This window comes from Athene noctua, chromosome 5, assembly GCF_965140245.1.
Source record: "Athene noctua chromosome 5, bAthNoc1.hap1.1, whole genome shotgun sequence".
Classification (NCBI taxonomy): domain Eukaryota; kingdom Metazoa; phylum Chordata; class Aves; order Strigiformes; family Strigidae; genus Athene; species Athene noctua.
This window is the reverse complement of record NC_134041.1, coordinates 52,661,368-52,678,518: the sequence shown is the minus strand read 5'-3', so window position 1 is coordinate 52,678,518 and position 17,151 is coordinate 52,661,368. Positions and strand designations below refer to the sequence as shown.

Sequence of the window (17,151 nt, the reverse complement as noted above, 5' to 3'; positions counted from 1 at the left end):
TGCCCCCGGGGCCTGCAGCTCGCTGGCTGCCCCCGCTGAGTGGAGCGCGGCCGCCGCCGCAGGCCCGGCACGGGGGAAGGGCCGGAGCAAATCACACGCTCCCGTGTGAGGGCGGGGCCTGGCTCTAGAGCCGGGATGGGGCCCGCCCCGCACGCACCAATCAGAGCGCGGGAGGGGGGGTGAGTGGCATGAGGTCAAGGCGCCAAACGACCTCTCCTGGGAGCGGAATGACGCTCCCACCTCCCTCGCTCTTCGCAGCCAATCAGAACCGCGTCCCCTCTCCCCGTCCCGCCCCTGCCGGAAAAGAAACAATGGGAGGCGCCATTCAGCCGTTCAGCCAATCAGCGGCCGAGCCAAAATAAAGCCCAAAACTCCCCGTCGCCTCCCTCCCGCGGCCCGCGGCGGTGGGGGTCGCTCCGGCCGGCGGCCTTTGCTATGGTGGCGAGAGCGCCCGGTCTCTCCGTTCCCCTCCGCCGCGCGGGGTCAGCCGGGCAACCCGCGCCATGACCCGGCCGCTCGGTGTGGGCGTGCCGTCGCGGGGCCCGCCCGTCACCAGGTCCCGACGCCATTTTGCGGCCGCGGCTAAAGAGACGACCCGAGACTTCAGGTACCGGCGGGGAGCGGCTGAGGGGCGGGCGGGGGCGCGGGAGGCGGCCGCCGCGGGGCACGTGCCCGCCCAGCGAGGGGCGCCTCGCCGCTCCCGGCGTGCACCGCGCCGCCGGTAGGGGGCGCCCCTGGCGGGCGGAGGGGACGGCGCCATGTCCGCGAGCGGGGGCCGCTCTGGGGGTGGGTGGCGGCTGCGGGAGCCTCGCCGGGCTGCTCCCAGCTCCCACACTTGGGTCCCGGCCAGGCTTGGCGGGGGAGGGCTGTGAGACTGTCGGGGAGGGGCGCCCGGTGCCCTCCTTACCAGTACTCGCACCACCAGGAGTTCCGGCCCTGAGGCGCTGGCCCGCCTTCTCCTGTGGTGATGGTAGTCTGTTGGCGCCAAGGTGAAAGGGGTTTGGAATATAGGCAGCCTGCCAGTGTACAAAGAAACTGAAGAAAATGTCTGGGTAAGTCCTGACTAGCACCTTCAGCACAGCGTTCAAAATACGCGACTCCTCCCACGTGTATCCATGTGTCTTCTCATCCCGTGTCCCGGTGTTTGTAGCCTACCTGTAGAGCTAGGTAGGGTTCAGCAGTTCGGCTCTAAACAGAGAACTTCAGTTCTCATGGATTCAGCTTTCTAGCCTGTTCCAGCTGAGAACTGTACTAACACTGCTGTAGGACAAGGTCTCCGATGAAGGCAGTGGCTGTCAGTGATGGTTTTTAGACATGACAAACCTGTCTACCAACTAGAAATCCAAATTCTGTCAAAGACCTGATGAGATTTTTCAGAGGCTGCTGTGTTAAATAAGTTTTGTTTCTTGCAGTATGAGGCAAATCATAAGTTTCTTATGCGATTAGCAGCACCTTACTTTGTTCATTTCTGCTGATCCCATTTTTTGATAGCCTGGACATTTGAAGGAAAAGGCAAAGGTAAAAGTTCAGTTTTTATTCCGTGTTGCTTCTTGCACAAGAAACTGAAAATACTCTGCGTTTTGATTTTGCTGTGGTCATCTAAAAGGCCATTATGAGGTTTTGTGTGTGACTTTCTGTTCTGGGTTGTTAGTTTGTTTTTTTTTTTCTTATTTCTGCAGTGCTTTCCAAGAGGCTCCCTTTTGTCAAAGATGTGGTGACCTGTTATATTTTATTCCTATGTTGTGTGGGTTTGCTTTCTCTGAGCTATTGCTCGTGTTTCCAGCACAGATTTTTTTTTTAAAGTACAGTTTTTAATCCAGTTGGAGATAACTACTGATACAGCTGTAAACACTTTTAAAGAATATTCAGGGCTTTGTCTTTTTAAACAAGTGAAAGAATTTCCTCCCTCCCTCTTTCATGCAGGTTGTGCCCTGAAAGACCAGGAAGGTCTGGTGCATTTCCTGGCTATGTAGCCTTTTTCTTTGTCAAATGAGATCATGTGTCTTATCTGGGTTTTTTAGTGGTCTCTCTGGTGTCTCAGTTAAGGTGAGATTTCACAAAAAATGGTGAAATAATTTTTAGTGGGGATAAATTCGTTTTGCTCAATTTTAGTATTTTGATGAAAAGTGTTAACCAGAACTATGTGTTTGTTAACGGTTCATTAAACAACTGTGACTTTCACATCAGGTAAAAAAGAGTGAAAACCAGTTATTATTGTTTCATCAGTTCTTTATTCTTTCAGAGCTGATTTTTTGACACCTTATTAAAACGATAGTGGAGATTCTCCTGTGAATAGTTCCTGAACAGTTATGGTTCTGTTCACGTGGATTACAGGTTCTTTTTGTATTTTCATATATATGAAAAGCAGGTTGGAAAGTCCTGTACTTTCTCCTGTTCCTCCTTGTACTGTATCACATGCTTGCTTTTTTTTTTCCCACCCTTTTGTTTCAAGTTCTAGTACACTTCCTGGTCTGAGATACAGCACTTGAAATTATTACTTGTTTTAGTTGGACAGTTCCTATCCCTTGCGCTTCCAAAAAGCAGAATTACATATGCAAAGTAGAAAATGTCGATGGATAAGCACCTTAAAACAAATAGTCTAAGACAAATAATTCAAGTTAAACTTTTATCCCAGGGAGGAGGGAAAAAACTTCCTTTTTTCAGCCGCAGTGCCTCTGTTTTCTCAGTTATATTATACGAGGCTTTGTATAATTATGGAGCAAGTGAATTTTGCTACAAAGCTCTTGCATTTAGAATAAAAGACAGCAAAAAGATACAACAATGAGATAGTGGATGTGGGAGGGAGATAAGCAGTCGTTTGAAATCAGTGAATGTGGAAAGAAGGAAGAAGATAGCGGAAGGCTTCAGTTTTGGTTTGTCTTCAAGTGCAAAGAGGAATCTGAGAGGTAACAGAAAATGAGATTTGGGCTGCCAGCAGTGGTTGATACTGCGGATTGGACTTGAACCTGGAAGGAAGGAGTAGAGTTTACTATTAGGAAAATAGAAGAGTTTTGGAAACATACGTGGTGCAGAAAGCTGTGGGCAGGGGCGGATTTTGTGGCTGAGAGAGCAGTCACAAGCAAGCATCAGGAGTGTCTTGAGGAACACAAGGTGGAGAGAGCCTCTGGTGAGAAGGTGAGGTCAGAGTGAGAGGTGGTCTAGGGCAGAAAGCCAAGTCAGTCAGCAACAGCAATAACAGTGAATAAACCTGAAATTTAGCCTTTTGATTCTTCTGCTGAACTGAAATTTGGGACCCTGTTGCTTCAGCGTGTAGGAAGAATGGGTGTCTTTTGGCCTACATCAAATTAAACTGGGACGGGCTTTGACAAGTAGATTTTCTTCTCTCTTTGAGAAGCCAAAAAGACAGTTTTATGCACTCACATATTCTGATTACAGGTAGCTTTTCACTGAGTTACAGTATTATAACCAGATTGCTGGCAAGCAGTAATGTTTGAAAGAAGCATCAATGCATTATAAACAGCTTTTTTTATTTGTGTAGGTGCTAAAAATGCAGAAGCCACGTTAGAAAATGCAAAAGTGAAAGTAACAATCTTACGTAAAGATTAAAAATTAAATTCAAGTTTAGTTTGAACAAGTGAGCAGTGGGTTCTTCTGGCCTGAACTTCAGAAATGGTTATTGAGTCTATGAGAGCAGAATAATGTATGGATGTTTGAATATGTTAGCTTAAAATCTGGAATAACTTTTGCCTTTGTAACCACTGTTACATAGGCAGTAATGTTGTAGCTTTGTTTTGGAAGACACAGAAAGATTACAAAAGATGAAAGAAGGTCTTAAACAAATCTGTATTATTCTGCTTTCTCATACCAATATCTTGTTGGAATTTGAAGAGGCGCTTCCAGAACAGCCATAGGTATATCCTTGAAGTTGTTAGTGAACTTACTTGCTACGTGGGAGAAGGTGAAAATAGCAAGTTCATCATTCTTGATGTATTTTAATGTTCAAATTGTACGTTACTCAATCTGCCCATTTTTATAAGTAACATTCTCTCATGGAGAAATGCCTTGGTGCTCTCATGCCCTGCTTATTGTTGCCAGAGAAAATACCTGTGATTTAATTATCTTGTTATGTATGTGTAAAAATAAGATGGTTGTAGACTGCTGTTTCTATTGGAAGCCAGAAGATGCCCATAGTGTGTGCTGGGAAGGAGGCCACAGAAATAAAGAAATTCACTCAACGTCCAATATAACTGTTTAACAGATATTTTAGCAGCGCTGAGGCTGCCCTGGGGATTCTTCACCATAAGGGCTCCCAAGAATTAGCAAGGGATGTCAGTTTACATAACACACAAATCGTACATATTCATTAGATTTCCTGGAAAGAGTGTCTTATGATAATGATTCCCAGGATTCATTTACACACTCCAAGCTTGCTTAGTAGAAGTAAAGTGAGCATCTTTGGTGGTCTAGGGAAGAACTAGTCGTCTTCATGGTGTTTGCTAGTTGATCTTCTTTCCATAACATGCACTCTGAGGTTAAGTCCAGATGTCTTCCTAAATCAGCAAGATCATCCTCCCTATACTATAATAGGATCTCTGTGTCCCTTTGTTCGAGTCCCCCTTATCTTAGTTTGCCCATTCTAGTAGTTGCCCAGGTGTCCTTTGAAGGCTTTGAGTCTGCTATCTGTGATTTACATAGGGAGATCTAAGCAGAAAAAGAGGTCTAAGGAAAAAGTTAAGGAGTCCTTAAGAAACAAACAAGCTAAGCACAGGCATCACAGTTTAGTCTTAATCAATGATTCTCAGAAATTCATTTGTTTGAGCCCTTTCACCACTGACACCTGTATTTTGTTAAGGAGCAGCGCCTGGTACAAGTTTTTGCTGGGAAGTCTGGTCATACTGCAGACAATTTGCATCCCAGCCTGGCACCAGATGTTTGAAAAAAGCAACAGTGGTGCATAAAGGGTTTTGGACAGCCAAGAAGAAAGTTACAGAATTAGTTGAACTTCACAACTTGGCAGAGAGACCTTTGTGGTTTGATTGCAACTAATAATGCTTTGAAGGGGGTTTGATCACTGACAGTATTGATAAGGCCAGCTGTTTACCACTATAATACCTTAAAAAAACTTACAGTAGGAGTTACCAGCTCAGGGTATTGACAGTGGAGATGGGGAGGTTGTTAACGCTATCACATAAAGTACTGGGGAGGTCTCATCTAGAATTCTGTATACAGGTGAGGTCAGTCCCATTTAAGAAAGCTTAGTTTAAGATGGAAGGGTGGCTAAGTCTTACTAGAGTGATAAATGAAATGGTTTGATCGAGAAAACTGGCAGGTTGCCTTCGTTAGCCAAGCAGAATGAAGGCTAACTCTGATGTGTCAGAAAGAGCTATCAGAAATAAGAGTTTCTGGCATTAAAAAAATATGTAAAAATAAATTAACAGCATTTTAATTTTATCAATATTCATTGTATGGGCCTTCAGGTATTGTTCTTTTTAAAATGGTAAAGTTATGTTTTCTTTTCAGAAACCGGACCATTTTAGATTTCTTCAAAACCGTTTCAAACCAAGGTAATTATGTCTTTTTTAAACGGAATATATTTATATGAGTTTAAATTATATAAGTGTGCAGAAGTATAGTTGGATCTCATTCCAAATTGGAGCAGCAGTATAATGAGTATAGCTCACCAAATATGCAAAAATGCACACATTTAATTTTTTTGTAATAATGTAACTGAAAATGTTAACTTCCTATTAAAATTAATTTCTTTAAATAGTCATGTAATTATTATGTCAAGTTATTGTCTCATGCTTAAGCTAGATTGTTTGTAACAACTGAAGCTGTGGTGACATAGATCATGGAATTCTTTGAGATGAAATAAATTGCATGACACTACCAAAACTAAATGATTAAGTAAATTCATTTTGGATTGCATGTGAGAGAGAGATAAAATAGCAAATAATACAGTCCAATAAGACTTTTTTTGCCCCAGTATTGTGATTGTGATAATTTGTCTTTTCTCTCTTAGACCGTAGCTATAAAGATAGGACTGTGTTGTGCTCACCAGACAGAGGAAACACAAAAGATGCAGGAAACGGATTGTCAGTTTTATGTGCTGAACGTTTTGAAAGGAAAATATCTTCTCCAGAGAAGGTCAGAAGAAAAAAGATGCCAGACCAAACACCCAGCACAAGTCTTCTGGTAGATGCCTTTCAGAGAAGAATTAAGGAGAGAAAGGACAGTGTAAACCTTCTGGAGAATGGCAGACCATGTAAGGCACTGGGGTCACTATACCCAAAAGTTGTGATTGAAAAACTCTTTATTACTGCAGGGTCTCACAGCAGTTTCTTGACCAAAAAGGATAAAACTGGCAAGTCAGAACAGGGAAGAAATGAGAAGTGTCTGGGTGTAACAAGAGCACCATTGTCTTGTGGAAATAGTTGGGAACAGAAAACTGACTCTATGGATCTAGAAGACGCTAGTTTAGACTCTGACAAATGGGTTTCATTATCGGAAGCTGATACTCGAAAAGCCTGCGCTAGAAATAATGGCACTGCGAACAACACATCTCTGTGCCAAAAGCCAGGTCTTCCCTTGAAATTGTCCCATAATTCAGCTGAGTCTAAATTTAGGTTGTCACTGGAAGCTCTCCGCAGAGAAAGGAGGCAGAAGAAACGTAAAATGAAACAATCCCAGACACATCCTGCAAAACCATTCTCAGGAACACGTGTATCACATCAGGTGTGTTCAGAAGGGTTGTTAAAGGTGGAAATCAGTGACTCATTTTGCGTGTGATTTTTTTTTTTTTTTTTTTTAAAATTTTCTTTTTCAATGTAGGATGAGATTCTTGGTGCTGCCTTTTTCAGATGTAACAAGAGTTTATGCTCTTTTGCTATTCCTCTGTAAATTTTAGGTCATGCTTGGGTAAGCCAGTTCTTAACTATGTTACTGTAAATGAGAAATCCTGGTTTAAAAGCAGAAGAGGTGTTATTCTCTGAGGGTTAGATGCAAGCATGGAAATGCAATGGAAATTATGACTTTAAATTGTATTTTGTAGAAAAAAAAGTTTTTATCTTATATATCTTATAACCTTGTGTTTTCTTACAATGAAGTGTAGGGAACAGCCTGGCAAATTTCTGCTAGTTAGAAGTTGCCGTTAATAGCAGTTCAGATTTATGCAGTCAAGCCACAGTATTTAGATAGAGGTGGGAGGGGTCCTATTAAGTATGTAGTATTTCATTACAGTTTGAATTATGTTCAGTTTTTTACCAACCAAAAAAACCCGTTAAAAGGTTGCTGGTTACTTGCAAGGAAGATCATGAATTGTGCTTCCGTAATGTGCTGTGAATGGTACGAAAAAGTTTGTTTAGCTTGTGTTTCCTTTTCTTCTTAGCACACCCCCCCACCCCTTATTTGCATGTCTGTGCTTTCTGTCATTTTGATACTGAAATTCCTAATGACTTTTTTCAGGAAAGCCATATAGCCCAGGGAAACAAGTGCTAATGGCTCTAAAAGTGGAGAGATTTAGAACTGGAGGCCAATCTGAAAAAAAAAGATAAAATTCAGATTGTGGAGAGTCCTTTTGAGATCTTCCGCAGCTGTTTTTTGTCTTGTAATGAAGTTTATTACCATATTTTTGGGGTTGTGTGGAACTGAGTCTGTGCTGGATTCAGCACTTGGCTCAAGACATCAACATCCTGGTTTTAAAAAGTATACAATTAACTTTATTTTCTCCATCTTTATTTTTAGGGAAATGGATGTTCTTTAAGAAAAATGCCACATTCTGGTTCAAGGGAGACTGCCTCAGGTAGAATCAGTGCTGATAATATGGAATTAATTGAACAGTCAGGTTCATCACAGTGTCTTTTTTTTAATGGCTTTTTTCCCCTGGAGTTATGTTTTTCTGTTTTCTCTCAAAAAAAAATACTGCTGTATAGTCAAGATTATTTCTAAGATATGGCAAGCTTGATGAGATTTACAAGTTACTTGGGATGTTAGTGATAAACAGATTGTTTATAACTTAACTTGAAGTCGTGATGTTTCTTTGTTTTAAGCCCTTAATCACTGATTATTTTTAGTGTTTCTCTTGCATTTTATACTGAAGCTTAGCTGGTATTCTTGTTGCTTTTTCTCCCTTTTAACCACATAATTTTGTTCTACAGTAGGTAGAACTGAATATAAAAAGCTCGCGTCAATAGAAGCTTGAGCCAGGTCAGTAGGATGATTAAAAAAAAAAACAACCAAAAACAAAAGGAGGGAAGGAACCCAAAACAAGGAGAGTATTCCCATGTTACAGATCCGTGGCTGTGTAAACCTATCAGACTCTGCTGATATGCTTCACTTTCCACCTGTGCTAGCACTGGGGCTTGACCAGTGGTGCAAGGAGCTGATCTGGCTGAAAATTGAGTTGGGAAGTTCTCAGCCACATTTGCTCCATGAAGTAGCTTGCCATGAAGTGTCCATGTGCTGGTTCCAGCTTAAGGCAGGAAGGAGAAAAGCATAGTGAAGAAGGTGGGCTCTGGTACCGTAGAACTGTAGCCTGAAAACAGATTTCTTCATACTCCGAATGCTTTTTTATGATCACTGTTAAAATTATTGCAGTATTTCCAAAATACTTTTTATACTGTTCATTATTTATAACCATAATATGTAATGACAGAAACTTACTTCCAGTCCCATACCTCAACTGGGCTATTGTGTGTTTCCAAAGACTGATTCTAGTTTAGAGGAAAAGTTCTGTGGTGGCTACTGAGCTGCTTTAAAATAACAGGATTTAATTTCCAAGTTAGTTACAATAATAACAGTACAGTATCGGCTGAATCTTAATTGTGGTCCACTGTGTTCAAGCAGAATGGAAATATTGTAGTTTCTGATAAAAAGTTTCAGTCATAGTTGACTTAAAAACAGAAGTTAGGGGTTTTTTAAGGGTAAGCTGTTACAGTTTTGATTATTTTTAAAACTACTTTATTTTTTAAACACAACAACAGTGGTTTACTTTTTTCTTAAACACTTCATAGATGACCCATCTCAACCAAAGCAGGTTTCAAAACATGGGGGGTCTTCTCCAAATGCACTGAGAACGTCATCTGAGATGACTGCTGGTATGCGGAAGAGCCAGCCTGTTCCTTCGCACTGCCTTATATCTAAGATGTCTTCTGGGCGATCCAAACAAATAGACTTTCCTGGGAAGAGAAAGCACACTGCCATGAGTGTGGATGCAAAGAGTTCAGAGCAATCTGAAGTATCAAATTTGAATGACTCTGCTTTTAGTAGATCATCTGCAAAATGCAAAAATAGGAGGTCTGACTTTGTAAAAAATATCCTTTTAAAGTCTGCTTCTGGTGATGTGTTGCAACTAAGGGAGACTGCTGCTCTACCTAGACATGACTCTGCTCTTTCAGAGGAATACCTCAACTCAAGCAATGAAAATGAGAAAAATAATTGGTCCTCTGTAGGTCCTGGTAAAAACAACCACATTTCTGTTGTGGATACCAAAGAGAATCAATTGCAGGTGGCTAATTCACGTTTTTTCTTGGAAAAGTCCCTTCCTTTTTCTCAGGAAAAAAGTACTGTGTTGCCTTCTTTCTACCACTTACCACAAACAAAGGGTGTGAAATCTAATCTCCAGAATGCTGGCTTGTCTCAGGTATTGGATGGGAAGAAAGAGCAAGGTGGGAAAAGACTAGAAAGACGTGCACGCAATAAATCTTACAGTATTCAATGCAGCAACAGTTTTTCAAAAACAAAAGACAAAACTTTGGAAAATGCTTCTGATTCTTGTTCAGTGGAAGGTTCTGGGAAACTTGCACTCTCAGAAGAGCCTGGTAAAAGCGTTTCCTGTTCATCGTCTTTTAAAGAAGCGTGCATGAACAGAGGCCGTATTTCTTCAAAACTGTCAGAAGAGTTAAAGGCTGAAAGCGCCTGTACAGACAAGTCCAAGCTGAATGCAAAATCAAAAAGCAGCTTTGATGGTGAAGATGAGAGTTTGGAACGCAGTCTAGATGATGATGATGATGAAGAAGTAGTATTCGTGCCACTGCAAGAAATTCTCTCTTCAGGTCCCAAGCCACAGACAGGAACCCTGGAAGAACGCTGTCTTGACAGTTTTTCTCAGGACACTGCAACTCCATTACTGAAGCTTCATGTAAGTGGCTAAACCCCAAAAATGTTGCATCAGCTCTGTTATGTTGTTTTTTTAATATGATTTTTTCTTTTATTCATAATGCATGAAAACTCGAAGAGTTACTTGCCTGCAAAACTAGTTACTCAGCTTAAGGGTCCTATGCTGTACAGTGCAGTGTAGGCAGAGAAAAGGTGTGCTTGTTACTGTGCTTGGACTGGGAATGCTGAAAGGTGGTTTGTGCGGACAGATTGCATTAGCTTTTGCCTTTCAGTTGTTTTTAGTAGTTCTGATTTTGCTTTTTGACTCTAAAGAAAAAGGCAGGAAGTTACATCTGGAAGATATGTGGGGGTCTAATGTTTTCATTTTCCTAATAATACTTTTATGAGTTGAAGTTAACTAGAGGAAATTGATCTACATGTTGAGATGTGTGCTAGACTCCAGTCATACAATACTTGTCAGACTGTGGTTGTTATAAGTCTGTGTACAAGTTCCTGATCTGTGTGATGTGTTCTTTGAAGTTGAATTTCATGGAAATTTTAAGTATTTTAGAAAGTATTTCAAAAACTGAATGACGACTTCTGCTCACAAGGGATAGATGAAGTGTTTGAATCCCAGTTTAGAGGACATTACTGTGCTAAAAATTGATCCGTGTTTTTAAAAGTTAGCCTATTTGTTCAAGAGCAGCTTGTCAAATAAGTAGTGATTTTGAAGTTTTATTGTAAAAGAATGTTTTAAATAGGAAGGTCCTGCAGTAGGACTTAGTTAACATTCCTGACAAAATTGATACAGGCTGGAGATGGCTGTATTTAAATAAAAAGATTTTTGTTTTGAGTCTGGCTAGGTTGGAGTTAATTTTCTTCATAACAGGTGTGTGGTGCTGTGTGTTTTGGATGAAAACAGTGTTAAGAGACCAGTCTTTTTCCTGTTGCAGAGCAGTCCTTAGCATAGCATCAAGGCTTTCTCTGCTTCCCACTCTGCCCCCACAGTGAGTAGGCTGGAGTGGAGGGTGGGGGGGGAACAGGGTGAGAGCCTGGACAACTGACCCCAGATGACCAAAGGGATATATTCCATGCCATGTAGTGTCATGCTCGGCAATCAAAACCAAGCAGGGGGAGTTGGTCTGTCGTGTAGCCATTACTTGGAGTCTAGCTGGGCATCCTTCTGCTTGTGGGTGGTGCTGAGTGATTGATTGCCCTTGCATCACTTTTTCTTTTCCCCCTTATCTCCTCTTCCTTCACTTATTAACCTGCTTTTATCTCCATGAGTGAGTTTTCTTGCTTTTGCTCTTCTTACTCACTCCCTTGCTCCACTGGGCATGGAAGTGAACAAGTTGTGTGGTGCTTAGCTGCTGGCTGGGGTCAGTTTATCTCTATTTTCTACAGTAGAAAACAAAACAGCAGAATACCTGTATAAATACTCTTGTCCTCTTCTCTTGTCATTTTAAATCTCTGGAACAGTTTATTTGTTGACTGAGTTACTACCTCCATAGGCAGATATTGAACAGACATAATTATTTTATCTGTCCTTATGATTCATTATGCAAGCATGTTATAGATCAGACTTCTGTGGTTACATAAGTATTCCACAATCTTAACCAACATGTTTATGTATTTAATGGTTAAGGCTGATAAAGAGATGCAGCCTAGATCATATGTATGTGGAACATGTATGTGACCACAACATTTGGCTTATACTGTTTCTGCATAATTAATGGCTAACTAAGACAAAACAGTTAAGAACTGTCCCAAAATTTCCATGACCATGTTTTTTGCATATACTAGCATTCTTCCCCTGTCTTGTAAGAAGGGGTATATAGGCTCATTGGAATAAACTCATTTTAGGCATATTAACCAGATACAACATAAGGTGAGAGATCTTTAGCTTTTCCACAAGATTTCCCATGCTGCATGTTACATTTGAAAGATAACTCTGAATACCAAAAAATTAATGCTGAATTAACTGGCTTTTTTTGTTAGCAGGTGGACACTAATGTCTTAAACTAGCTTCTGTTACCTTTGGCTTTACTTTGGGTAATAGAAAATCCCCAATGTATGCTCTGAATTGAGTTGTTCTAAAATGAAGGAGCTCATAGGGAGAAGCTTTGTCACTATTAAGACGCTTGCAGTTTAAGAAAGTGGAGTCAGAAGGGCACTGCTTGTCCAAAGAACTGGATCATAGTCATAAATAAAATTTCAAGTCTGTTGTCTGCTACTAGCAGAATAAAACACTGGCTACTGAAAAGCAAACTAATTTTGCTAGTGGTTAAAGACCTTCCCTGTGGGTTTTGGGTTTTAATTTTATTTATTAGCTTCTTAGGTTTGTGTTAGGGTTTTAATTGGAAGCTTTGTTTTGTCTGATGATTTTGGAGGTGATTTAGCAAATACTGGTGCTTTGCCTCTAGGGAGTCCTGAAACTAACAAAGAGGTACTGAATCATGTTTGGGGTTTCTTGTCTCATGCACAAGAATGGGGATTCCCAGGGTCTCAGTCGATGATAATAAAAGTTGTGAGGTAAAATGCTTCTGATGCAAGCTCTCTTCGTGAAGGTTAGCTGGAGGTCAGCCCCAGGGAGAGAAGCGGAGACTTGCTTTGCAGTTCAGATGTGAAGCACAGTTATTTCTAAATTAATCACTGAGAGATTTGACCATTATATAAAGTTGTCAGGTGACTGAGAAACCTAAACTGTTAATTGCCTTGTTTTTCAGGGTCTCCTCTGAGTTTTTATCTTCAGGTAAAATATTAAAATTGAAAGAGGTTTCTAGTTGGATTATGTTTATTGTCTAATACTAAATGAATTGATAGCTTGTGGTATTTTTTTAATTTGTTACTGGTTTATTTACAGCTTTCTAAGACTCCTGTTGTTAGCCAGGTGTCGTATGTGAACAGCTTAGAACATCTCTTGAAGGAGAAAGAAGAATCTAAAAGGTTCGTTTCTTAAAGCTGATTTGAAAAATTTGGGATGGAGTTGTAGAAGCTTAGATGTACCTCATCTCACCGAAACTGATGGAGTTTGGGTAGCAGCAAGCTAAGCTTTGCCTGCTGATGCCACCACCATACATCTGACGGGAGTTACAAGTGTGGCTTAACTGTAAAAGCTAAATGACAGGCTCCTTCCAAGCAATAATGAGTGATTTGTGATACATCTGTCTGCCCCTCAAGAGCCAGACTAAATTTACTGGTGACTGAGCCAGCTAGCAGCTGCTGGTCAGGCATTATATAGAAGTATTTATGTAGACTTGACTATTAGTTTCTTCAAAGGCATTTGTAGCTCAGTTTTGGTTTCCAAAGCTGTGTAGACTATTGGTATCTGAGTAGTTACACAGTTCAGTGAACAGAACTAATGAGTGTTCCTGCAAGAGACCTTTTGGGTAGCAAGGATAATGGGGTATATGTACTAATGGCAAGTGTTGGGGATGGGTATATATGTGTGATTAACTTTTTTGATTTGGGCTGACTATGGAGTAGTGAATACTCCTATAACTAATACTATTAATAAACAATATTATTAATAGTATGATTTAAAAACAAAAACCAGAAAAGGATTGAAAGTTTTGTGCAATTACAGAAAATTCTATCCAAAGTTGGTTGAGTGTATTTATCTCTGACAAACTAGTGATTGATTATGCTGTTGGAAATTCTTTAAGTTTTGGGAAACCTCTACTTTGTATCTTGGAATAGCAAGATGCTGCTTTTTTTTTTTTTTTTTTTTTTTTTTTTTTTTACACAGATGCAATGTCTTGTAAGCTTTTGTCGTGTGTAATTAGCTACTGACTCCTGGGTTCACATTCAGAGCTTAAATTTTGTTGTCTTTTGTTGTAAATACTAAACAGTGATGATACATTCTGTTGCTGCTGTTATTTCAGGGTAGATGAACTAGAAAAGTGGTTACAGGAAGACATACAAGGAGGAAAAACTAATTCTACAGATGGAGATGATGAGGATAATGCCAGTGGAGATGAAGATCTCTCAGAAGAACACAGGTCCTTCCAACTCCAAAACCAATTAAATTTAGTTCTTCACTTTTCTAGCCTTTTTTTCTAATCTCTCTCTTTCTGTCAGTTGATGTTAATATGTTTAATGTGAACAATTTTTATTGTCTTTTAGGGCTGGGTGGATTTTCTTGGACATTACTGTATTTTAACAATTCATCTTTCATATAAGGCTGTTGTGTTTATCATCTGAAAATAAGTCAACCAGCAAATAGCCTCTCAGTGTTTAAATTCATAAAAGCAATTTTGATTTTTTACAGGGAGTTTATAAAGAGATTTTCAGTAGTAGCTCATGCCATACCTGACTACCATCCTGGAGAAGATATATTTGATTTATCAACCTCTGGGAAAATCTTCAATCAACATAACCTTGACTTGAGGAATTTTCACTTCATCCCTCAAAATCGTACAGAAAAGCTCCTTCTTAGGTAATAATACCTTCTTCACTGTGTCGTGTTTAGTTGTATGACTTTCTTCAGTGTTAGCAGTTTTTAAGATAAAATAGTATCTTTGCATGCAAATGAGCTCTGTCTGACTAAGTAGGCAAGACTGACTCCCTTTTCCTGGAATTTTCCTTTCCAGGTTAGCTTTACAGAACAGTGAATTGTTACTCGAGGCTTCCTTCCTTCCTCCTCTGGAATTAATGAAAAACGTCTTAAAAGAGACATAAGGAAAAAAAAATAGGTGTTCTGCCCTCTTCCATGTTTCTACTGTGTTGGGTTATCATTGATAATCTGACCAGTTTGTGGAAGATAAATGCAGAAATGAATTGTCTTAACAAATGTTAACAGAAAGAGAACCTTTGTGGTGAACTGATTTGTGACCTACTAATGTTGCATTATGTCTGCTGAAAGAGTTTGACATGTTTTCATCCTGAATGTGCCTGACACTTAGTGCTTCACCTAATAAGGATTGCAGAAAGTAACAATTTCTGATGTGTTGACTAGCACTGTGTCTGTGTGTGTATAAACAACTGTAACTCATAGGGATTTGTATTCTATATTTGTGAGGCTGTCAGGCTACAAATAGCTGGGCAAATTCTTCCCTAATACCGCAAGTGCAAATCCTAAAAAATTCTGGTTATTCCAAACTTGCATCAGTGAAACAGAGAGAATGAGTGTAGTCTTAAAGGACTTGTGTATGTTCTGTTATGAGTGTGAAGAGGAGGAGGGTGCCTTTTCCTCATCTCTTGAAGTTATGTTTGTGATATACTCCTTTGGCCTCAGGCCTTTCTATTAATATGTTTTGAAGATCACAAGGATATAAGCTTCAAAAGTATCTTGTGAATCAGTGGCTGGAGGAATGAGAAACAAATAATCCCTTGCAGAAGGCAATTATGATTTAATTGCTTATGCATTCTGGCCAGTTGGCACAGTTGGCATGTATGGGCTGTCCGGTTGGCACATGAGTGTCTTCCTGTCAATTTGTTCAGTCAGACAGGTTGAGGGTATATGAAGAAGTTAGGACACAGATCTCTCAACAGAGCTGTTTTAGTAGATACTGAGAACAGAGGAGACTAGAGAAGGGTATGTGGGAAACTGGGTATCATTAATTCAGCTGCTTATGACATACCTGACTTTCTAAAGAAGATTAAAGCTAAAATAATTCAGTAATAAAAATTACATAGTTTCTGTTCTTCCAACAGCTACTTTTTGCACCTCACAAGTTCACCCAGTGAGATTAGACTGTTTGATTTTAATTGCTTTAGTTTGCTTTCAGACTCTTTATTTAAAAGATTATTTTAAAATTTTCAAACAAAGTTTTTTCTCTTTTTTTTTAAAAAAGTGTTGGTTAAGGTCATTGGACAGTAAAAAAATCTCATTCATTGGTCTCATTGAGCATAGCAGCCCATCTGTGTAGACAGGCATAATGGTTTATAGTACAATAGTGTAAATCAATGTTTGTTTGAAGCTATTATTCTCTAATAATACAAATGTTCCAAATTATATAGTATGGCATTTTAGAGAAAAAGGTAGTTGTTCTAAATAACAAGTAAGGTTTAATTACTGTAGTATTTCATATAGGTGAGAGCATAAGAGTAACATGTGTTTTGGATGTTCAGATCTTTGCTGTTGATGATGATCTGAGGAGTGGGGAAGTTCTTACACTTTCGTGAAAGTGCCGATTCAACCACTAATTGATTTTTTTCTCCTCTTTACCCACCCCCATCTTTGTCTTACAGTTCTGGTGTAACACAGCAGCTTTCTTTAGCTATTACTGGTTTTCTCAGTTCTGCTTACAGTTGTATCTTGTGTCCCATACCAATTCTAAAGTGGCTTTTCCAGGTAAGACTATACTATTCATGCAGTTACATTCTATTCAGGTGTAATACTCTTCCTGGAAACCGGTTGTAGCAGGAATGATTAGAACAAACTTGTAAATCTGTTGCATTAGGTTAACAACTTCTAAATTAAAAAAAAAAATAAATTTATGGGTTCTGATTTGTTCTCCAGTTTGAAATACTGCGATTGTCACTAGGGGTAAAACACTAGAGATGGCTTTTTTCCACACTTTGAGTGGCTGCAAAGCTGCATGTCCCTGTCCATCTTCATATGTATTACTGCATTTGAAAAGGGCACAGTATATGCTACAAGAGAAGAGATTTTAGGATATACTAGTGTGGGCCAAATCACAAACAAATGTTAATCTTGCTTCCTTCCACCAAATAAAAAAACCCACGTACTGCAGAATGTAAAAGTGCAAAAGTACCATTTCTACATATATCACCACCTAAGTCATCAGATACACCTTCATTATCAGATATTTTTCATTTGGAAAAGGTCGATGTAGATTATGGCTCAGGAAGAAGTCTGGAGACATTCTCAAAGGAAATGTGGTAACTGTCTGCTTTCTAGATGTCTGTGTTGGTGTCTAAATCCCCCGGAATTCACATTTCTGCTACTCACAACAGTGCTCCTCTCCAATTTCCATTCTTTTATTATTTACCATATTCTAACTGCGCCTGAAACAAACAAACAAAAAAGCTGGACCGTCTGTGAAATTGCAGCCTGAGCCTGTTGACTGGCTTTCTGCTTTTGTCAAAATGGAAATGTTTTGCTCCTCCATATCCTTCCCTTCATCCAGT

At 39.8% G+C, this 17,151-nt stretch overlaps 1 protein-coding gene across 2 annotated transcripts in view; it reads left to right on the top strand.

Annotated features, from left to right (window-relative positions):
- Positions 1 to 372: 372 nt before the first annotated feature.
- Positions 373 to 17,151, top strand: part of SLF2 (SMC5/6 complex localization factor 2) — a 31,087-nt gene continuing 14,308 nt past the window's right edge. Inside the window, exons 1-9 of one of the 2 annotated variants that reach the window (XM_074907626.1) lie at positions 373 to 607; positions 5,482 to 5,525; positions 5,984 to 6,696; positions 7,705 to 7,762; positions 8,973 to 10,099; positions 12,920 to 13,002; positions 13,941 to 14,057; positions 14,327 to 14,494; positions 16,249 to 16,351. In XM_074907626.1, the coding sequence (XP_074763727.1) occupies positions 504 to 607; positions 5,482 to 5,525; positions 5,984 to 6,696; positions 7,705 to 7,762; positions 8,973 to 10,099; positions 12,920 to 13,002; positions 13,941 to 14,057; positions 14,327 to 14,494; positions 16,249 to 16,351 (2,517 nt within the window). In that variant the 5' untranslated portion in view covers positions 373 to 503. Of the gene's footprint in view, positions 608 to 927; positions 1,053 to 5,481; positions 5,526 to 5,983; positions 6,697 to 7,704; positions 7,763 to 8,972; positions 10,100 to 12,919; positions 13,003 to 13,940; positions 14,058 to 14,326; positions 14,495 to 16,248; positions 16,352 to 17,151 lie in introns of those variants that run through there. The other variant, XM_074907627.1, reaches the window with a different exon arrangement.